Here is a 22036-nt window from a genome sequence, read left to right as displayed (position 1 = left end):
GCCGGGGAGCGGCCCGGCCCGGCCCGGCCAGCCGCACGCTGCCCTCTGCAGGCAGGCAGCCGGCCCCGGGGGCACGAATCCCCTCCCGCGGGGGCTGCGGCTGCTCCCGCGTCCCTGCCGGGATGTCCCCCTCGCCCGTGCCCGGTCCCGGCCCGCAGCGCCCCGTGCCGGTGCGCGGGCGCGGGGGAAACTGAGGCACGGGGCGAGAGGGCTGAGGTGGGCGCGGGTCCTCCGCGCCGCGCGGGGGCGCTGCGGGCGGCGCGGGCGGAAGCGCGGCGGGCGGGCCGCGGGGTTGCCATGGAGGAGCTGAGCGCGGCGCTGGCGGCGGGCGTGGGGCTGGCGGGGCCCTGCAGCCCGGCCGCGCCGCACCCACGGCTGGCCGCGTACAAGCCCCGCGGTGGCCACGGGCAGGCCGAGCGCCGGCAGCGCCTCCTCCGCATCCAGAGAGAGTGAGCGCGGCCGCGGGCGGGCGGGCGGGATGGGAGCGCGGGGCGCGTTGGGCCGGCCCGGAGCTGCCTGTGGGGAGCGGCCCGGGCTGGGTTTGCCGGGGCTGACCTGACGGGTTGTTCCCTCGACACCCAGGAAGCGGCTGGACTACGTGAACCATGCCAGGAGGCTGGCGGAGGACGACTGGGCCGGGGTGGAGAGCGAGGACGAGGACAGGGAAGGGGAAGATGCGGAGGAAGAGGCGATGGACGTGGATGCTGGCAAAAAGCTGCCCAAGCGCTACGCCAATCAGGTGAGGAGCCATCCTGGGGTGCGGGGTGGTTCGAGGCCACGGTGATGGCCATTTGGGGGCTGAGAGGAGTGTGGCCTGTCCGGCTTGGTGCTCACAGAGAAACTGTGCTTGTTTCGCCTCCTAAACATGCTGAGTTCAAATGGAAAACACGGGGAGATGGGATTAGAACAACTTAGGTTGGAAAAGACCTGGAAGGTCACTGATTCCAGCCATTGACTCTGCATCGCCGTGTTCCCCACTTTAGGAGATTTCAGCTCAGCCAGCAGCATGAGTACCCTGTAAGGCATCATTCAGCTAAAGATTTCTGTCTTTCCCTGTGTTTGGAAAGGAAAGAAGGTCAAACTCAGCTGGGTTTTATCAGCCTGGGTGCTGTGTCGGTCCTAGATGACACACAGCCACTTAGGTAACCTCTGAAGAGGTCGACTTGTTGAGACTCTTTACTCCTAATATTTTGGAATCTCCAAGCCCTGCTTTGTTTTTGAAAACAAAGTTCTGGAGTGGGGACCAAGGTGTGGGGTGCCCAATCAAGGGCTGTGGTCTGAAGCTTAGTCAGCAGCTGGGAAGCAACAGAAGGACTTGGGGAAGAATGTGCTGGGCAGTTGGACTTCATTAGAGGGGAGGGAAGGAACCCTTTTGGGGGTGACAAGCAGCACCCAGTGTAGCTGTCAAAGCAAAGTCAAAACCTCCTTGCTTTACCCTCCAGCTGTTTGCTGTCCATAACTTCAGGAGAGTTGTTAGTGACTGTTTTTCCTCCTGGGCTCTCCATAGCTGATGCTGTCAGAGTGGCTGGTGGATGTCCCCTCAGATCTGGAGCAGGAGTGGGTTGTGGTGGTGTGTCCAGTCGGGAAAAGGGCTCTTGTCGTGGCCTCCAGGGTAAGTGGGCTTCCACCAGCTGCTAAAGGACCCGTACCCATTCACAGCCAACAAAAAACTGGCTTGACTGGGTTTTTTTTTTCTGATTTTTTCCCTCACAGGGCACAACAGCAGCTTACACCAAGAGTGGCTTCTGTGTCAACAGGTTCCCATCCCTGCTGCCAGGGGGAAACCGGCACAACTCAACCGGTGACAAAGGTACAGGTGTGAGGAAGCCTTTGGGATAGACAGGGGAGAACTGCCTGGGGGTTTGTATGTGCTGACAGGCCCAGTGCTGTTCCTCCAGCTCCCACAGCTATGCCCCTTTTTTGTGCTTGGGGTGCTTCAGAAATAGCTTCAGGCCTGTTTCTGTATCTCTGGAGATAACTAGATGGGAACAATATCAGATGCCTTTATGCTAGATGAGGACATAGAATCCCCAGATGGTTTGGCTTGGAAGAGACCTTAAAGCTTATCTTGTTCCACTGCCCTGCCAAGGACAGGGAACCTTCTTCTAAACCAGGTTGCTCCAAGCCCTGTCCAACATGGCCTTAGACACTTCCAGGGATGGGGCAGCCACAGCTGCTCTGGGCAACCTGTGCTAGGGAATCAGCACCTTCAGGAAAGAGTTTCTTCCTAATATCTAACCTAAAATTGCCCTTTTCCAGTTTAAAACCATTGTCCCATGTCCTGCCACATCTTTTAATAAGCTTCCTGTTTGACTGACACTCTTAAACCCCGACATCCTCTCTGTCCTCTAACAGAGACCTTTGTGTGGTGTCATCTTCGTTAATACTTCTTGGAATTTTTTTTTTTGGCCCCAAAAAGAGAGGCTTATTGTCCGGCAAATGCCATTTTTTGAAATGTGCCCTCGCTTGTGGTGCCTCTTACTGGTCCCTTTGCAGCCTCGTGGGACTCTTCAAGCTCAAGCCTTTTTGTGGTTGCAGCTTCTGTTAGCAGAAGGGGATCCCTCTGCACGCTGCAGTCTCACATCAGGGAAGGATTGATGTCAGAGAGCTGGGACCTGGTATCTGCCAGCTGGGTTGGGCAGTGTTTGGAGCAGGTCTGGACCTCCCTGTGTTTGTGTGTGCAGTGTACAGCATTCTGGACTGCATCTACAACGAGGCCAAGCAGACCTACTACATCCTGGACGTGATGTGCTGGAGAGGACACCCCGTTTATGACTGCCAGGTACTGAGCCCCTGCCCTCCCTGGTATTCCCTGAGCTGCCTTGCTCCAGCACTGAGTGTAGCTCACTCTACAAAAGGCAGATATTTCTCCTAAGTACCAGCATCTTTACAGCTTTAGGGCTCCTGGATAACTGTGTACATGTTTTGGGGGGGAGCAGCAGGGTTTGGGGTGCTGTTCCTGCAGATGAAGTCGAGTTTGTGAATCGCCCGGGTGAGCGCAGAGGAACAAGACACTCAGCAGACGCTGTCAGGTGATGTGTGATGAATGGTCACTAACTCTGCCTCCTTTCACAGACTGACTTCAGATTCTTCTGGCTCTCCTCAAAAATCCAAGAGGAGGAAGGGCTGGGAGAGAAAAGCAGGATTAATCCGGTAAGTCCTTTTGTACTGAGGAGGAGGCTGGGGGGGTAAGCTCTCCTGTTCAGCAGGCTTCAGCAGTTTCTTTCACAAGTGGAATCTCTTTTTCTTCCTTCCCCTCACAAATCAGGCTTCAAAGTGTAGATCTGATGAAATGGGATGCTGTGGTCAGGATGTAAATAGATCCACTGCATATTGTAAATGAGTTCAGTGGGGTTTTTTTCCTCCATCCAAAGTGCTGAGGGAGGTCACGTTGCTGCAGGGTATCAGCTAACTTCCATGCTGTTTTTAGCTTTCCCTTGTAATGGCATGGAAAACCAGTGTGGTTTCTTCAGGAGCAGTGTTGGTTGGCAGCCTGAGTACAATGGGATTTATTCCTGCAGTCTTGTGGGTTTGTAAAGCTCTAAGCCTTCCCTCTGTTTAAACTGATCATTGAAGTTGTCGGGATGAATGCTGGCTTGCCACCCCGAGTCCCTGCTGAGCCAGAATAAAAAGTCTTCCTTTGAAGACTTACATATGAGGGTCAGACCTAGAGCCCACAACAGCTTGGAATATGATTTTTGGGCACAGACATGGGAGATTTGTCTGCTTAGACATGGCCAAGCAGAGCAGCTCCTGTGAGCTGAGCATCTCAGTGAGAAATGGGGCTGACTGCAGTGAGGATGTCTATGTTCAGAGAACATCCTGTGCTGACTCCCAACAGGAATATCCAGAAGATAACTACCTAATAAAGGGGGGAGTCGTTTCAGCTTTCATTTCCTGGGTGGAAAGATTGGCTTGGCTGAGCCAGCAGCCTGGAGTAGACGTCTGTCTGCTTTGCATCCTGCCCGGAGGTCATCATTTTCTATTTTGGTTAGAAGAGCATCTCTGGGTCAGGTCTCTTGAAAAGCCCTTCCTGCAGTCTTAGGTGTTTGGGAAGAAAGGTATCAGGAGTACATGGGAGCTGTTCCTCACCCTTTCCCTCTTATGTCAAATCCTCCACTGGAGGAATCTTTCCTTCTTAGCTGCCTGCACACCAGTGCTGGATTCAGCAACTTGTTCTTCTGTAGACAGAGAGTTGCCTCTTCTAACCCTCTTTTGCTCTTTCAGTACAAATTTGTGGGCCTGCAGAACTTCCCCTGCTCCTCGGACAGCCTGTGTGAGCTGCTGGCTACAGACTTTCCCTTTGAGGTGAGAACACACAGGTGGGGGCCTGGACCCCAGCCTTGGCAACAGCTCTGCCAGTGCTGGGGGAGATGTGCATCCCCTCTCCTTGGGAATTTGCTCTCCTGAGGCTGCACAAAGCTTGCCAAGTTGCTGTTTCCTGTGTGTGGGATGGATGCCTTTGTGCCCATGTTTGATCTATTGCCTTGTGACCGACCTCATTTCACCACACAAACGAGCAGGAGTTAAACGACGGCACTCCCTGAGTTTGTGCTGTCCTTGCTGCGGTTGGCTGTGTCTGAAAGAGCCTTTTGGAGGAGGGGACACTCATCTGGCTGCCTCCAGATGATGGATAGCTGACGTTTTTAGGGCCAAAACTGGTACTGAGCACTGCCCTGGGTGGGCGTGTGTGCATTTCCTTGGTGTTGGTCCTTCCAACAAGGCACCTGGCTGTTTTGTGGGGAGGAAGGAGAAGGGTGGTGGTAAGATCCCAGTGGTTTTTGGGGGGTTTGGGTGTTCATGATGTGTGCCTGAGGTGTACTGGGGACAGTTGGCTGTGACAGAAATGACTGAGCAGGACACCTGCGTTTGCTTCACCAGCTTTAAAAGTACAACAACACAATATCGAGCAGAAAGGGACCTGCTAGTAATATCAAAGTCTAACTCTGGCCTGCAAAGGACAGCTCCAGGAATCCCACCCTGGGACTCAGGGTATTGTCCAAAGGCTCCCTGAGCTCTGGCCAGCTCGAGGCAAATGACTGCTGCTCTGGGGAGCCTTTTCCAGTGCCTGACCACCCTCTGGAGCAAGAACCTTTTCCTAATAGCCACTCTGAACTTCCACTGGCACAGCTGTTGTGCTGTTCTGAGCTTTGGGGAAGGGCAGGACAGACACATCCACCAGCTCAGTTCCGTGTGCTTGTGAGCAGGGAGTCACAGGCCCTTGTGGAATCAGCTCTGGCTGCTTTTGCCTGCACTGGCTGACTTGTCACTGCAAGGGAAGGGGATGGAGGAGGCAGTGGCATTCCGACACAGTGACAACATCTGTGAGCCAGAAGCTCCTCCAGTGGCTGCAGCTGTTCCTGGGAGTGCCCAGCCTCAGCCCTACGTCAGGAGCAGCCTCCACAGAGATTTCTTGTCCCACGAAGCCAAAAGCCACATTGATGTGACAAGTGTCTCTCGTGCTGTCCCATCCCGAGTTAGCCATTAAAATAGGTGTAGGTTTAAGTTAAGGGCACTAACTTGGCTATGAGGGCTGACCTTGCTTTCTGCTTGTGAAAGCCAGGACAGTCATCAGAGCAAATTGGAAAGTCCCAACCCCTTGCTGGTCTTGCCAGACCCTGCTCTGAGCATGGATTGAAGAGGCTTCCCAGCTTTCTTACAGCTGGCTTGCTCAATAATGAATGCCCCGAGTGCCTCTGTAGGAACAGTCATTCCTGGCTTTCCCGAGTAAAGTCTTCATTCCTTCCTGAGGCATCTGCTCCCATGAGGAAAGGCTGAGGAGCTTTGCCCGCTGCAGTCAGAGCAGTGAACTTCTGGGCTACAAAGGAGGCCATTGCGAAACCCTGGAGCAGGAGATGGAGCTGAACAGGCTCCAGCTGTGATTTCCTCCCCCCCCAGGCCCTCTGCTGTATCAGGGTGTGACCCCAAGAAGAAAAACGTGGTGTACGTTGGCTCAAAGCAGCCCCAGCAGCACAGGAACCGTGGTGATTTTTCCAGGAAGAAGGGAGCTGTGGGTCTTTGCAGTGTGCCACAAGAGGGAGCCCAAAAATCCCCAAAATCGCCTTCTACCACCGGCACAGAGCAGAATAAACTGCAGGAGGTGAAATGCATCCTGCCTATGGATGAAGGGTAACAGAGGTGGTCTTAGGTCTGGACCCAGCACCTTTTGGTCCTGACAGGGATTTTGTGTGTGTGGTGGCCACAGAGGGGGTCAGTGCTTTCAGATCTGGGCCTTCAGAGCTGATCTGTAACGACAGAGCTAGGGCCTGATCCCCTCTATTCAGTGGACTCTTATTCCCCAGAATTCATCAGACCTTGGATCACTTGACTGACTGAATTTCAAGTGGTTTTTGGAGTGAATCTTAAGAGCTACTGTCTTCACAGATCTGAGTAAAACGATGTTTTCCATGAAGGCAGGGGAACCAAAGCCTTTGAGAAACCCTGAGGCTTAGGAATGGGAGGACTGTTAAGCACCTAAAATCTGGAAAGCGTGGCTGTGGAATGTTAAATCCTGCCAGGCCAGTCTCTCCTCAGGTTCAGTCATTTAGGGACAGTGTCAGTCCCTATTCTGATGTGGCCACTTGTCACTGTGGTGACTCAGGGTCAGGGCAGGGACCCAGCCAATAAATCAAATAAACGGGAAGGAATATAGGACTCACTTAAATCAAGGAATGGAGAACATGACCTAACTGCACCAGGCTGAAGTCCTTTGAATTCTCTAGCTTGGGGAAGGTATTTGGAGTGATCTGGAAGGCCTTTCCGGGCTCTGATCTTTACCAAAGCATTCCCGTGGGTGCCGGAGAATCCCCATTGCTCATCGAGTACCACGCACCCACAGGAATGGGCTGGATATCCTGGAGTGCTGCAGAATCTGATTCTTCCCAGTAGGCAGGGTGGGGGAAAAGCTTTTCACTTTATATATCCACAGGGGTTGCACAAGTTCATCATGATGTTTATTATTCTGGTTTTGTATTTTCCTAGCACAGAAATCCCCCTTTTTCTGGGATTATTTTGCAAGATGTTAAGAGTGACTGAAAATTATGGCCAGAATAGTGCCAGAAGCTTTACCCTCTCTGCCAGAGTTTAGCATCTGTGGAGCAGGAGTGGATATATGCTGCTTTGTGCTCAGCCAGTGTTTCTGTTCCGGGGGCTGTAGGATCAAAGAGGGGCCTGGGAGCAGTTCATCCCGAGGTGCGCTCTTGTTCTCCTGCCCACCCAGCCACTCTTCCTCGTGGCCAAATGGCCTTTTAAGAGCTCGTGGAGCTGAGCTAAGAGGAGCACCACCTCCAGCATTAGTCAGCCTGACAGCAGGATCCAACCTTGCAGAGCACACCCCTGGGAAGTGTGGGAAGAAGGGGGATGAGAATCCCTGATCACAGTGAGAAAGTGGGGAAAACGTCAGCCAGCTGCAGCGCTGCAGAGTGTGGAAATAGTAGCACAAGAGTTAGGGCCTAAACCTTTAAAGTCCTGAGTGCCCTTAACTGTCACTGATTGCTAGGAGAAGTTATCTCCTGGGAAACATTAAGAATTTTTTTGGCATAAGCCAGCTGAAAGAGCTGTTAGGAGCCGGGGCTCCTTGGCGTCACACACTCGGGCTAATTACTTTCCAAATGTATTATTTAAAATAACCCTAATCCAGTAAAGTGGGCTGCCTTATTCAGAAACTCCCTGGCTTTTCTGCAGAATGGGATGAAAGCATCCAGAGGACGTTGCTCTGTGCCGACACCAGGCTGGACTCATTTGCCTTTGACAATTTAAAGCCATCTGGGAATCGCTGATCTTTCAGGGCAGGAGCTCTGCAGGTTTCTTCTTTCCCTTCCGCTATTTATTGCACTGCATGAGGAAAAACGATCCAGCTGGTGGTTTTGGCCTGCAAGCCAAGAGCAGAGCCGTTGTCTGGTGCCTGGTCATTCACCTGCAGGAAGGAGCCTCAGCTCTGCCCTTTCATTCATTGTCTCTGCTGCCCACAGGTCGACGGGCTGCTCTTCTACCACAAGCAAACGCACTACACCCCCGGCAGCACCCCGCTGGTGGGCTGGCTCCGGCCCTACATGGTCCCCGAGATCCTGGGGCTGGCCGTGCCCGCCACCGCGCTCACGGCCAAGCCCGACTACGCCGGGCGGCAGCTCCAGCAGATCATCGAGAGCAAGAGGAGTAAAAAGCTGGCGGAGGAAAAGGGCCACTCCAGCGGGCAGGCGGCCGCGAGGAACGGACACTACGAGCTGGAACACTTGTCCACCCCGCAGCCAGAAAAGTCTCCGGAGGGCCGGGATGGAGCAGTGAGCCAGATGGAGAGTTAAGCTGCTGGGCAGGGAGCAAGGAAAAGGCTCCTTGCTTCTCACTGTGCCTCGTGCTCCTGAGAGGGGGCAGAGGAATGATGATAGGAGGGCTTTGTTTAAAGGGCATGACAGTAGAGTATCTTGCCCCAGGTGGTGCTGGATTTTTTTTTTATTTGTTGTTATGACATACTTTTTTTTTGCCAGGACTTCTGTGAGGCCTTAACAGGATTGTCTGGTTCTTTGCTGAAGCAGTCATGTGTTGGGAAATGATCTGTCCCCATAGCTCAAGGATGCAGTTCAGCTCCTGACCCTGCTTCTGTTAGAGTCTTGGCAAAACTCCAGCATAGGAACAGTGCTTGGACCTCTGAGGTGCAGCAGCTGCTGCTTGTGACTCTTGCAGCAGCCCCACCTTCCCAGCCCTGGAAATTGGGGCTTCTCAGCCTTTGATCCAGCTGTTTTCTGAGGCCTTTTCAATGAAAGTTGTTACTGACGAGAAGTTTGTACTGAGCTGCTGTACATCCAAAGGCTGGATTTTCCGCAGCCACCCGTTCTTGGGAAAATCTAAATTTCCTTGCGTTGCAGCAGGACCTGCCTTGGAACAGGGCTTTGTGCAGCACAAGCACGGCAGAAGCCTCTCTCTTCTCGAGGCTTTTCTCAGTGGGGGGAGGAAGGCATGGGTTTGCTCTGAAAAACGCTACCATTGATCGTGCCAAATAAAAGGTTTCTCAGAAAGACAAATTCTTGAGCGTCTTCCTGCTACCTAAGGGTGGATGCGTGCTATGCCTCCCAAACAGGGATTGAAAAATTGGTTCCAGTGCTGAGTGGAGCAGAGGAAACGCTTGTGTGGATTTAATTCTCTGCTCATCGAGGTACTTCAGTCTCTTGTCCTGTCTGTCTCATCCCAGCCCAGTCTCACTTTTCAAGCACTGGCTGCTCCCTCTCCCTGGTTTTAGGGGCATGAAATTATTATTCTCACTATCCCCAGGTTGGTTTCCAGAGGGGGATGAAAAGGAGGGAGATGAAACACCAAGCTCAAGGCAGCGTTGGGGACTCTTCTCCCAGCTCTCTATGGAAATGCCCGTGGAGGAGATACTGAGAGTGGGGATGGCCACCTGCAGATAGCGGGTGCACTTGTATCCTGCCCTCACACCCCCCGTTTTTCCCAGAAAAAGCCTGGTTTCTGTGCCAAGCGTGTGGGCTGTGTGCGACCATCTGGCTGTGCAGCCGCTATTGATACCAGCGGGCAGCAGGAACTGGCCTGGCTGTGGGAGGGGGCTGCTCTCGGCTCCCCTTCCCCGGCAGGGAAGTGGCACCCTGGCCTCGCAGCGTTCGGAGCTGTTGTCTTTCCAACAGCTGCTTAATTTACTGTTTTCAGTTTTGTTTTTTGTAACATGTGAAGCAGCTGGCCCAGGGAAAGAGGATGAGCACCTGGACTGCCTTAACCTCCCCATCCCCCAAGGGTTCCCACCTTCAGCCTCCCTGGTTGGCCGACAGCTGCGGGGAGAGAGCTGAGGAGGAGACGGCATCCAGCCTCCTGTCAGCACAGTTTTCCTTCCATCAGGCAATTAAACCCGGAGGTGGGCATCTGGATGGAAGATTTGTGCATCCCTTAGGGCAGAGAAAGCTGCAGCTCAGGTTACTGCCCTCCAGCAGCTTTCCAAGGTCCTCCAGCAAGGGAAGGAGAGGAAATACAGCCGAAGAGGGGCTGTGCGCGCTGGTGGAGGAGAGCGAGAGGGAAGCGACTGAAGCTTCCCGCCGGCTCCAAATGATGCCTCATAGTTTCCCTTTTAAAAGCATGAGCTGGGCTGGAGAAATAAATATTTGTGTTACAATTCCTGTTGGGAACGAAAGGCTGTTTTTGGAGGGAGGGTGTCAAACGGAAGTCGCAGGGGCCAGCGCAGCTCGGTGCCGTGACTGTTATGTTTGCTGGGTGCGATCCCACTCCCAGCTGGAACGGGCAGCAGCTCCACTGGAGGGGTCGCCCCACCGGGGGCTGAAATTTGGCCTGGGGCAGGAGAGCTGAACGGGCAGCTCGACCTGGAGACGTGGCCTGGGGTGCTGGGGGACAGAGCCAGCCTGGAGCCCTCATCCAGCCCCTTCCCTCTGCCCTACTTCCATTTTCTCCCAGTTAGGTGCACAGGCTCCGGCTGCAGGCACACTGCCAGCACAGTGCTCCTCGGCTGAACAAAATGTCCCCTGTCCCAGGGCCTGGCTTTTTGGAGCGATCGCTGCTGTGCTTCCCCGAGATCTCCACTCCTTCCCGGAGGAGCTTCGGGACTCTCCATCCAGGCGCTGACACCTGCGCTCAGCTGAGAAATGCAATTTAGGGATCGTGGAGGAGGGAGTGGAAAGAGACGCCTGGAAACCCCGGACTCCTGCTCGTGGGGGGAAGGCTGCGCGGCTGGAATCCCGGCAAGGGAGAATGCTGTGCCGGGAATTTCATCCAGTAACAGCAAGGGAGGATGCGGCTGCCGGGAATTTTATCCAGCACCAGCAAAGGGAGGAGGATGCTGCCACCATTTTAGCGGCGGCGCTCTCGCCCGCCGCCGCCGGAACCGGGGCTGGGGGAGCCGGCGCGGAGCGCGGGGGGGACCGGGCCCCTCCGCCCCATCCCGGCCGCTGTCCCCCGCTCGCCCCCCCGCCGGGGAGCGCTTCCTGTCCCCCGCCCGCCCCGCGGGGTCGGCGGAGCCGCGGGGAGGGGACGGGGAGGAGGGACCGGGGGCTGCGGGCGCTTCCTGCCGCCGCCCCCGCCGGGGCAGAGCGGAGCGGGGCGGGAGCTCGGCTCGGCCCGGCCCAGCCGAGCGACGCTCCCGGGCCGAGCCAAACTTCCCGGGGGGCTCGCTCACATACGCACACACACACGCACACACATATATAAATATTTAATTTTTTTTCTATTTTTTTTCATTTTATTTTAATTTCCTCCGCACTTTCGGCGGGGCCCCCGGGGCGGAGCCGCCCTCGCCGCCGGGAGGGGCCGGTGCCCGCAGCGCCGGGGATGGGCTCCGCCGGGGCGCCCTTCGCCTAGACCAACCCGGCTCGGTTCGGCTCCGTTCGGCTCGGCCCGGCCCGGCCCGGCCCGGCGCGCAGCATGGCCGCGGAGCTCAGCGCCGAGGAGGAGCAGGTAGGTCCCGCCGAGCTCCTCTTCTCCGCGTCGGGCTAGGCAGGACCCCGGCGGTTCCTTCCCCCCACCGCTCCTTTCCCATCGTTATTTGGCCACTGCGGGTTGCCAGGCTGGTTTTTTTTTTCCCAGCGAGGCGATTCTCCCGATGGGAAGCCGCCCCATCCCACCCCCACGCAGCCCCCTATCCATGCAGCCCCCACACCCACGCAGCACCCACCATACACCCCCGCAACTTGCCCAACCTCCCCCGTTCCCCGTGCCGTGGGTGCTGGGGCGTGGGTCCCACATCCCCAGAGCGGCGTGTCCCTGCTGGCAGGCCTGCCCTGCCGCGGGGATGATGCGTGGGGATGGATGGATGGATGGATGCGTGGGGATGGATGCGTGTGCACGCGCTTCCCACGCCCCAGGCCTCCCGTGACGTCCCGGCTTCCTCCGCCGGCCTTGCGTCACCGCGGGAGGATGTTGCTGGGCTCGGGGAACGGGGCCCTGGAGCCGGCCGGGACGCCTCGGGTGGCCGGAGCAATCCCTGCCTGTCCCCTCCTTTGTCCTCTTCCCCACCCGCGGCCGCTGGGCTTCCCTCGGCATGGGCAGCGGGACTGCCGGGCTCCCTCTGCCCCCTCGGGCTGTCACATTGGCCACGTTGGTGGCGCTGGGGACTGCAGAGCCAAGGCGAAAAGTCCCGTTCTCCTTCCAAAATGGTTGGTTGGCTGGTTGGTTTTTTCTCCTTTAAAAATCCTTCGTTTCTACAGGGAGGCTTAGGAGGGTTGGGACGGAGATGCCGAGTTCTCCAAACCTCCATGGAAGAGCCCCTCCTGCAGCCTGCGCTGGTGCTCAGCAAATGCAGAGCTACCAAGCTTTTTCCTCCTGGGAGCAGCACTGCTCTCTCCAGGGTGTGATAAAATCCCAAGGAATGGGGAGTGTCCTTTGCTCTGTGTCCCCGCAGGTGCCTGAGATTTGTGTTTCTCCTGTGTCACGGAGGGGGCAGAGCTTCCAGAAGCGGGGTTTTTGGAGATCCTTCAGTGGCAGGGAAGGCTGGTTTGCAGCGGGAGAGGGATCTGAGATGTTTAGTTTGTTTGGGAATACTGGATGGAGAAGGTGAAAAGATATTTGCAGTAATGGCTCCGGGTTTGGGTCATCAGCTTGGTGTGAGCAAGGCTGCCTTTTGTGCTGCCCTTGGTGGCTTGGAAGCCAAAATAACAAGAGTTTCCTTCTTTTCATGGGTAAGTGGTGTTTTGGGCTGGAACATGCCCTTCCTGCCACCCCTTCATCCTTCTCGAGACCGTCAAGATTTCCTCCACTCTCCCTTGTTACTGACAGCCAGCCAGGGGGAAATTCACCCTTCTCTCCTTAGGCCAGCCTTGGGACATCTCTTCTTCTGGCTCTCTGCAGTTCCCTCCCTAGCCTATTCCCGAGGAGCCAAACCAATTTTCCTTGAAGGTTTTCAGCCCAGCTGCAATTTTCACAGGTTTATCCCCCATTTCCCCACGCTGAAGAAGGAGGGTTTGCTGCCTGGGGGAGGAGGGCTGGAAGAACCCCTGGATTCCGGCAGCAGTGGCTTTGTCACCACCCTGCTCCAGCAGAGCGGGGATGAGGATGACGCCAGCACTCCAAAGACCAGCATTGTTCCCAACGCCCGGCCACGGACAATTTCACTCCCAGTGCTGCCGAAACAGGACCTGGTGCTGCAGCTCTGGGTCACAGGCTTTGTTTTTGGCACATGGAGCGATCCCTGCTCCGCTGGGATTGACTAAATCCATTTGGGATTAGGGCTAGGAATGATGATGAGACCCAGTGGAGTGCACCAAGGGGGCAGAGCTGTGGCTGGCATTGATGCTCAGCTTCGTAGCGCCTGGCTCCCTGCTGTTGAATGGCAGCACTGGTAAGTTTGGAATTTGGTTTTGTTCCCAGGGAAAGCTGGAATTCATGGCTGAGCTGCCCTGCAAAGCCAGTGCTTGTTCTTGTGCATCTTCCCCTTGCAAAAAGCCTGTCAATCTCTCGTGACAGATGCTGGAAATGGGATTGTGTGAAGTGTGACGGGTTAGATGTAGAGGAAGCAGACCTGAACCACAGGTTCAGGCATCCTCTCCTCATTGTCATCATGCCCTTTGGGCCTCTCTTCCCATCATCTGGGGACACGCTTCCCATCATCTGGGGGCATCATTGCCATCTCAGGCTGCGGTGTCAGTTTTGGTCTGAGAGAAGTGGGAGTTGTGCCTGGTGCTCACCCCCATGCCCTGACCATCCTGCACGTGCTGGGGAAGGATCATCTTCACTGTTACTTTGGGTTTGCATCTGCAGTCCTGGATTTCGGGCAGCTGGGAGCCTCGGGGGATGCCCCAGCAAAGTGGAGGTGTGCCCAGGATATATTGGATAGGATATGTGTACGGATAGGATATATTCCTATATGTGTGGATGTGTGCTGTGTTAAGGCCGAAGATGGTTCCTGTATTGCCCTATTTATTTACCTGTGGTGCTCGCCTGGCTGCTTTGTGCGACTCTGGGACCAAGTTAGGGAGCTCCTGGCTGCAGTGTGCTGGGAGACAGACCCTGGGATGAGCCGGGCTCCTTTGGCTCATCCCATGAGAGGGGCTCGCTGTCCCTGCCGCGCCTCCAGCCGCCGATAAACCCCGGCCCTTCGCTTCCTCCTGTCGGAAGTCATTAACACCGACAAGCTTTTCTGGCTCAATAGCTCCCAGTAGCTCTGAATAGTTCCCAGTAACTTCGTGCTGCTGCCTGACATCCTACACCGCCGCCTGCCTGCACTCCCTGCTCCCGGAGCCAGCCCTCCTCACTCCCTGTCCCTCCTCCACCTCCTCCCCCTGAGGGAGGATGGAAGCTGTTTCATTTTGGTGTGTGCCAGGGTGGGAGCAAGGCGTTTTGGTGCCTCCCTCCATCCTGCCTGCATCCTTTGAGATGGAAGGTGGAAGACTGGGCTGTACTGCCCCGTCTCCCTTGGGGCTCCTGTGTGGGACAGGAGATCAATGCACAGCAGAAGGCAAAGCTGCTTCTGTCCTGGTACCCTCCTGGTGTTCCATGTGCGTGTGAAAATGGTGTTACTGGGCGAGCTGGTCCATGGTCTGTAGCAGGTCGAAGTGCCAGTTCTCCATGTTCATTACCTGTGTTCCCATAGCCAAGTTCGTTGCTCTAAAGGGCCTCCAGGAGGCCACTGCCAGCTGATGGGGCTGTGCTGAGGGCTGTGCTGAGGGCTGTGCTGTGTCTGAATGGGAGTTTGTTGCCTGTAAAGTCCTCTCCTTTCCATAAATGTCTCCCAGCCTCCAGGCCATTTTTCCCACCCCTCGCTCCCTTTCCCATGTGCCATTTCTGCCGTCTGCATTGACACCACCCTTACCCCTTTGGTTGTGGAGCTCCTGCTTCATCCCGAGAAGCTGCTGGGTCTGTTGAGGATTGTAGCTCCAGCAATGACCAGGGATGCTCCTTGGGCACCCCTCCTCGTCCTCCTCCTCTTCCTCTCACCCTGTCTCACCGCACGCCCCCGATCTCCCCCACAGGCAACCAAGCAGTTCCTGGAGGAGATCAACAAGTGGACAGGCCAGTACAATGTGTCCCCTCTCTCCTGGAATGTGGCTGTCAAGTTCCTCATGGCCCGCAAGTTCGACGTCCTGCGGGCCATTGAGCTCTTCCACTCCTACCGGGTAAGGGAGGGGGGCTGGAACCCCCATCTGAGGGCTCCCTAGGACCACCCTCCTCCCCCTGCTCCTTTTCCTTCTTCTCTCTCCCTTACAAGTTTTATCCAGCTAGAAAATCCTTTTTCAGCCAAGGCGGGTTGCCATGGAGATCTCCCCAATCCCAGTCCCTTCCCCTCCTCTGGGAGCAGCTCATGGGGTGCCCTCCTGGCTGGTGTGTGCTGCCCACAGAGCATTCCCCTAAATATTAAGGATATAGATCCATGCATGCCTTTTCTAGCTGTGCTGGAAAATGCTCCCGTGGAGCAGAGGTTCCCTCGGGTGGCTGGGTGGCCTGTGCCCCCTGTCACTGCCCTCCCTGCCCACAGGAGACACGGCTGAAGGAGGGAATTGTGAAGCTGAAGCCGCACGAGGAGCCGCTGCGCTCAGAGCTGCTCAGCGGGAAGTTCACCATTCTGGTAGGTGGGGTGTCCCTCACGGGCTTATCCCAGCTGGATGGCTGATCCCAGCTCTGTTCCCAGCGGGAGTCTGACCCCATTTCCTCGGCAGAGTGTGAGGGACCCCTCAGGAGCCTCCATCGCCCTGTTCACAGCCAAGCTGCACCACCCCAGCAAGAGCGTGCAGCACGTGGTGCTCCAGGCACTCTTCTACCTGCTGGACCGAGCTGTGGAGAGGTGAGCCTGCCTCTGCAGGGCTACCCTGTCTCACACCCGGGGAGCACGGTCCCTCCCAGGGAGATCACTGCTCCCCATGGCTTGAAATTCACTGGTTTTAACTCTAGGCAGTCCTCCTTATGGAGTTGTTCAGCAGGGGAATAAAATTCCCCAGGTCCTCAACCAGGCTCTTTGCAGCCTTTCCCTGTCCACGCCCTGGGTTCAGTTTAGCAAAGCCCCAGATTCCTGCAGTCTCTGGCTGGGGAGGAGGCAGCCCCACCATCAGCCAGACGTAACATGAGCCCTGCCAAAAATATAAACCCAGGACATTCTCCTGCCGTTTATCCTGCTGGGCTCTTTCTGTTTTTGACCTTACCCATCACGGGTGATGCTGCTGAGGCAGGCTTAAGGCACGAGTCAGGCTTAAATGAGGGTTGTCGGAAGAGATGGTGGAGCAGGTGGGAAGTGCAGAAGCAAGGTTTGGGTCTGTGAGTCCTTCTGGAAGCATGGGAAGGGATTTTTGGGGTTCGGTGTGGGGCAGAGCTGCTGATGCAGGAGCCAGGTGGTTGCATGTTGTGGAGTTGATGTTGTTGTTTTCCTCCTCTCAGCTTTGAGACGCAGAGGAATGGGCTGGTGTTCATCTACGACATGGCAGGGTCACAGTACACCAACTTCGAGCTGGATCTCAGCAAGAAGATCCTCAATCTGCTCAAGGTGCTGCCTGGGGGGTGGCTGGTGTCTGGGGACAGTGTGTGGGCCACTCGCTCACCAAGAACCCGAAGTCCTGCGGTTTTGGCATCAATTTGCACCTCAGACCACACTGACCATGTCTCGGCCGAGGAGCAGCAGCTCCAGCCCCGCAGGACCTGGGGAGGGCACTGGGAGCTTGCCAGGCTGGACCCGGCTGTGGCTGCGGTGCAGCGCGGGCGGGAGGGATCAGCTGTCCCCGGGCTGGATTCCTCTCACAGCTGCTGGCAGCACTTTTGGGAAAGCAGATGCAAATTATTTTTTCATCTGCTGGCATTTGGTGCCTCCTCCCTTCTCCGGAAAAAAAAAGCAGTAAGAGTAAATACTGGCCGGGGTGTGTTCTTCGCATAATCCCAGTTCCCAGTCTTCTCCACGGAGCCAAACCCTCTGTCTACCTAATTCCAAGGAAGTAATTTGTTTCCTTATCGACTCATAAAGACGGGCACGGCTGTGAGAGTGCGAGGCATGCTTCAGATGTGGCATTGCCATCATGGGGTCCCTTTGCTAGTTGTCAGACCTCTGCTGGGATATGTCCCCTGCCACAGCAGAGTGGGTCTGACCCCCTCCTCACACCCACAGGGTGCCTTCCCAGCCCGGCTCAAGAAGGTTTTCATTGTGGGAGCTCCCATGTGGTTCCGTGTGCCCTACTCTATCATCAGCCTGCTGCTGAAGGAGAAGCTGCGGGAGCGGGTGAGTGGGGACTCTCCTGGCACAGGACCCTCAGTGGGCAGGGCTGAGGCTCTTTTCCCTTTGTGGCAAGGTGGTGGAAGCAGCTTGCGCCATTCAGCCCCATCTGCTGGAAGCTGCTGAGCACCAGACAGCCTTGGCATCCCTATCCCCCATCCCCAGCGAATCCTCTCCAACTTTCTTGGAGTCACCCCCGCCTTTCCTCTCCCTCTCACAGGTGCAGATGGTGAAGATGTCGGAGCTGAAGGAACACCTGCCCCGGGAATGCCTCCCTGAGTACCTCGGGGGGTCCCTCAAACTGGACCCTCTGAGCTGGAATTGCCGGTTCCTGCCCCAGCAGAACGGGCACCCCGACCCCCTGGACGAGCTCATCCTGGTGCCGCTGGCGGCCCCCAAAGATAACGGCTCCGTCCATGTCCCCGGGCCCAGGTCTGTCACCCTCCAGGAGCTGCTGGATCACGTCAGCCACAAGCAGAAACGCGGCATCTACGAGGAGTACGAAGACATTCGGCGCAGGAGCCCGACCGGCACCTTCGTCTGCTCTTTGTGAGTTGGTGGGATGGAGCTAGGTGCCCCTCTCACCCCGAAAAGCTGGATGCCCCCCCACCCCACGCTCCTGCTGCTGGATGGGGTCCATCGGCCTCTTCATGGTGTGGTGGTTTGGGTTAGCGACAGAGAGCCCCAGCCTAGGGATGGTGTGAGCCCCTTCTGCGGGTGCTGCAGCCTTTGGGAACAGGGGGGAGCCGCAGAGGACAGCAGGGACCAGGACCTGGCCCGGACTCTGCTTCCCGAGGCTTTGGCCAGGTGATGGCAGCAGAGCCCAGGCTATGGGCCCCAGAGGCTTGCACAGAGGGAGGGATGCTGCTGCCTTTGCCTTGCCTGGAATACATCCCTGCTTCCCTCTGCCCCACCTTCCAGGGCACCCTACAACCAGGACAAGAACCGGTACGGGGATGTGCCCTGCCTGGACCAAACCCGTGTCAAGCTGGCGAAGCCATACAGCCGCCCAGAGGTGAGCCAGCACAGGAGGGAAACTCACATGCCTGTGGGGAACTGCCACAGCTATCCCAGGGTTCTGGAGGCTCATCCATGGGTGCTGGTTCTCATCCTTGCTTTTCTCCCTGCAGCTGACTGACTACATCAACGCGAGCTTCATGGATGGCTACAAGCAGAGGAATGCTTACATTGGCACTCAGGGTATGGCTGAGCCAACGAGGGGTTGTTCTGCTCCTGATGCACCCATGGGTTCCACCTCTCTGCCCAGGGTCAGCCACTGGCCATGGGGGACATCCCAGGAGCCGGGCGCTGCCCAGCAGGTCTCCCTTCTCTCAGGGTGTATTTACTCCTCCCTGAGTGTATTTATTCCCCTCTCAGTTTCCAGCTATTGGACTGAAGTTTTTCCTGGGAGAGAGCGAGGGAACCCATGTTCATCCATGACAGCAGCCCTCTCCCTGCCCCTGTCCCAGTCCCAGCTCTGGATTTGCCCCATCTGCCCAAGGATGAGCGTAGAGGCGGGATCAGTGCTGAGCCGCAGGGACTCGGTGCTGGGGGTGGCAATCAGTGACAGCTCCAGGCCATGTTCGTGGATCCATACCTGGGTCAGCCCCCACAGAAAGGGACTATGGTTCCCTGTGGGGGTGATGGGGAGCTGGTGGATGCAGCTGGGCAAGGGATTGCCCAAATCCATGAGGTTTCGGGCTGACGTGTTGGTTGTCCCTGCAGGGCCTTTGGAAAATACCTACGGTGACTTCTGGCGCATGGTGTGGGAGCAAAACGTCCTGGTGATCGTGATGACAACCCGGTGAGTGCTGAAGGAGGGACACAGCCCTCTTCTTCTGTGCAAAATAAGCATTTTTGGTGTGGGATGAGCAGCGCTGGGCTTGGTGCAGTGATCCTGCAGCAGTGGTGCCAGCTAGAGCCCCTATAGAGGGGGGACATTGGGTCAAGGACAGACTGATCCCTGCTGATCCCCAAAGGACCAAGGCTGGGTGGCATGGGAGATGTCTCGGGCAGGGCAAGGAGGACATTACCAGCTTGTAATTGTCCTGCTCCCAGGCTGGAGGAAGGAGGCAGGAGGAAGTGTGGCCAGTACTGGCCCCTGGAAAAGGATTTCCAGATGTGCTTTGGGGCCCTGACCATCACCAACCTGGGCGTAGAGAACCTCAACCATTACAAGAAAACCATTCTGGAGATCCACAGCTCAGAGGTGCGTGGCCACAGCTGCCTAGTGGGGGAATGGCATGGGGGCACCAGGGGTCAGAGGAGGAAAGAGGGTCTAAACCTTGTGCTTTCCCCAGACCAGGGAGCGGCGGCTGGTGTCCCACTTCCAGTACCTAAGCTGGCCGGATTATGGCGTCCCCTCTTCCGCTGCCACTCTCATTGACTTTTTGGGGGCCGTGAAGCAGCAGCAGAGAGTGGCTGTCAGCGCCCTGGGACCTCGCTTCAAAGGTCACCCCGGGGGACCCCCAGTCGTGGTGCACTGCAGTGCTGGCATTGGCAGGACAGGTAATGGGTGTGGGGGAGGTTTGGGGATGGATGGTGGGGTGACAAGTCCAGCTTTTCCATCCTGGGGACCCACAGTGTGTTTGCATGCTGGTCGACCTGAGACACATGTCCTCAGGACTTCCCTCAACCATCAGACCTGGGAGAATTCCCCATAGGAGATCAGTGGGGGGGTTGAGCACCGCCCACTCCAGCTCTCAAAAGGGGCAGTGACGGTGCCATTTGGCATCTGATGCCACCCCCGTCGCCGTCCCCAGGTACCTTCTGCGCGCTGGACATCTGCCTGTCCCAGCTGCAGGACGTGGGCACTCTGAACATCTACCAGACGGTGCTGCGCATGCGGACCCAGCGCGCCTTCAGCATCCAGACCCCCGAGCAGTATTACTTCTGCTACACCGCCATCCTCGAGCACGCCCAGCGTGAGGGCCTGCTGCTCGCCAACCACAGCCGGCCCTCCCTGGACAAGAGCTCGCCGGGGCACTGAGACCCTGCAGACGCCGCTGCCCGTCCTCGGGGGCTGCCTGAGCCGCCCCGGTGCCCGCCGGGACTCGGCAGAGCCGTGGGGGCGGCGGTGCCGGAGCACCTCAGCTGTCAGCACTGCTATGGAACTGTGCCTTATTCAACTCAAACGGTGGCTGCCGCTTGCCGGCACGGGAAGGGGGCTCTCACTCCTCCCCGTCGTGTTTTGGTTGGGTTTGGTTGGTTGGGGGAGGTGTTTTGTCTTCTCTTCGAGTTGTTGGGTTTTTTTGTTTTTTTGTTGTTGGGACCACCTAAGATGTACCTAGAGAGGGGCTTTGCGAAGTCCTAGGAAATGTATTCCCAGTCTCGGGCTGAGGAAGAGGCGCGTGCTTCAGTCTCAGCTGACGCTCCATCTGTGTGTCTGTATGTATGTGTGTATATAATATACCCCGCTGTGACCTCCTGGCTATTATATAGATACATATATACAACCTCCCCTTTAGCAGCTCCTAAGGGTCCCTGCTGTCCTGCCACCTCACTGCTGTGATCTCTGGAGCGGTGAGTTTGGTCCTGGCTCTGTCTTGTCTTCCCCCTTCTCCTTATTTCCCCTCGTGGGCAGCGCTGGGACCCGGTATACCCACCCCTGTGCCCATCCCACTGGAGGCACAGGGTACTTGATGGTGTCCCCCCTGTTTGTTTGTCTCATCTTCCCCATGGAGAGATAGCAGCCGTGCTCCTGGGAGGCTCTGGAGGACTGGGTTGTCCGGGGGGTGCTGAGCTCGCAGGCATCCCCTGGCCCTTGGAAGGGGACGCTGTGGGAGTCACTAGGTACGAGGTGACGGGGCCGTGGGGACCGACCGGCTCTCCAGGTTGCCCGGCTTTCCCAAGCTGCCACTGGGAACCCGCAGGCCCAGCCCTGCGTTGAGTCATGGGCTGGGAAAGCGCTGAGCAAGAATAAACCCCAAACCCTGGAGAGGCAACGAGCCTCTGCCCCAGCCCCCACTACTGCCTGGGCCTCCCCAACTTTATACTGTAATAAGCTCTTTGAATGTGTATATTCTTATTTTTTTATAATCTGGGGGGAGGGAGGCGCAGGGTTTGGGAGGTTTTGTTTTGTTTTCTTTTGGGGTTTTTTTGTGTTTCTTTTTTTTTGTTATTGTTTTTTTTTTTTTTTGTATTTAACATTAACTTGATCCAAGCCAGAGCCAGAAGTATTTGTAAATGTTCCTATTTTGCTCTCAGAGAAGCCTTTTTGTTGTCGTTACTTTTTTGGGAGTTGTTTTGTTTTTATTTGTATTGATATATAAATATACCACCGGTGACCAGTCCTCTTTGCTGTCGTGGGGGCATTGGGCAGGACAGAAGGAGGAGGGACTTCAGGGCTTTGCACGGGCTGTGATCTCTAAAAGCCAGCTGGCCCCATCCCTGGCTACACCTGGACTTGGAGGAGCACAGGGCTGTGTTTAGGGCTTCTTCTGGCCTGGGTGAGGCTGAGACAGAGATAACCAGGCTGCAGGAAGCTTTCCTGGGCAGGAAGGATAGTGTCAGGAGGGAAGGCAGCACAATGGGCCGGCATAGCCAGGGGGGACACAAGCCACCCTGCTCCAAGTTCCTGCCTCTTTTCCCAGGGCCTTGACAAGCCCCAGGACATCAGTCTCCTGTGGTGTCTGCCTGCTGCTGCCTTTTGCTGCAGGATTTGGAGGTGCAGGCAACGCCTCCGTGCTTCTGGATCCCCTCTGAGCAGGCATGTAGGGCACAAAAATTTGGGGGAACTCCTGGACTGTCAGGCAGCCCCAGTGCCTTCAGGTGCAAGCTGTGCCAGTCCCAGAGCAGCAGTTGCAGCCTGAGGCTTAGGGACGAGGGAGGAAAAAAGGCAGCTTGTGCAAATGAAGCCCTAGAGTCAGCGAGGGAGCTCGTGCCCCAGAGCAGGGCAGCTGGCGG

General features: G+C 56.5%; 2 protein-coding genes across 3 annotated transcripts; both read left to right on the top strand.

Moving 5' to 3' along the window:
• Window positions 1-275: 275 nt before the first annotated feature.
• Window positions 276-9017, top strand: SNUPN (snurportin 1). Its single transcript, XM_014879222.2, has 8 exons — window positions 276-449; window positions 583-739; window positions 1508-1612; window positions 1714-1810; window positions 2685-2782; window positions 3076-3153; window positions 4228-4308; window positions 7971-9017. Exons 1-8 carry the CDS (start codon window positions 298-300, stop codon window positions 8298-8300), a joined length of 1098 nt encoding a protein of 365 aa, XP_014734708.2. The 5' UTR covers window positions 276-297; the 3' UTR covers window positions 8301-9017.
• Window positions 9018-11253: 2236 nt separating this feature from the next.
• On the top strand, window positions 11254-21423 carry PTPN9 (protein tyrosine phosphatase non-receptor type 9). Of its 2 annotated transcripts, XM_014879237.2 has the most exons (13): window positions 11254-11403; window positions 14913-15056; window positions 15416-15505; window positions 15597-15721; window positions 16309-16414; window positions 17027-17137; window positions 17352-17680; window positions 18053-18146; window positions 18262-18331; window positions 18857-18935; window positions 19190-19340; window positions 19432-19639; window positions 19894-21423. In XM_014879237.2, exons 1-13 carry the CDS (start codon window positions 11371-11373, stop codon window positions 20118-20120), a joined length of 1767 nt encoding a protein of 588 aa, XP_014734723.1. In that variant the 5' UTR covers window positions 11254-11370; the 3' UTR covers window positions 20121-21423. The 2 variants fall into 2 exon arrangements, with proteins under 2 accessions (XP_014734723.1, XP_088028460.1); XM_088172334.1 differs by lacking the exon at window positions 11254-11403 and having other exon boundaries at window positions 14685-15056.
• The last annotated feature ends 613 nt before the right edge of the window (window positions 21424-22036 follow it).

Source organism: Sturnus vulgaris, chromosome 13, assembly GCF_052056855.1.
Source record: "Sturnus vulgaris isolate bStuVul1 chromosome 13, bStuVul1.hap1, whole genome shotgun sequence".
Lineage (NCBI taxonomy): Eukaryota > Metazoa > Chordata > Aves > Passeriformes > Sturnidae > Sturnus > Sturnus vulgaris.
The sequence above is the reverse complement of the archived record's forward strand: the minus strand, read 5'-3'. Positions and strand labels throughout refer to the sequence as shown.

Excerpts from the sequence above, each read along its gene's own strand:
- SNUPN (XM_014879222.2), top strand. The coding sequence starts at position 298 with ATGGAGGAGCTGAGCGCGGCGCTGGCGGCGGGCGTGGGGCTGGCGGGG. Across the intron at positions 1,613-1,713 it reads CTCTTGTCGTGGCCTCCAGG|GGCACAACAGCAGCTTACAC; the intron begins GTAAGTGGGCTT and ends TTTCCCTCACAG. Across the intron at positions 4,309-7,970 it reads CTACAGACTTTCCCTTTGAG|GTCGACGGGCTGCTCTTCTA; the intron begins GTGAGAACACAC and ends TGCTGCCCACAG.
- PTPN9 (XM_088172334.1), top strand. The coding sequence starts at position 14,823 with ATGACCAGGGATGCTCCTTGGGCACCCCTCCTCGTCCTCCTCCTCTTC. Across the intron at positions 15,506-15,596 it reads GCGGGAAGTTCACCATTCTG|AGTGTGAGGGACCCCTCAGG; the intron begins GTAGGTGGGGTG and ends TTTCCTCGGCAG. Across the intron at positions 18,147-18,261 it reads AGCCATACAGCCGCCCAGAG|CTGACTGACTACATCAACGC; the intron begins GTGAGCCAGCAC and ends TTCTCCCTGCAG.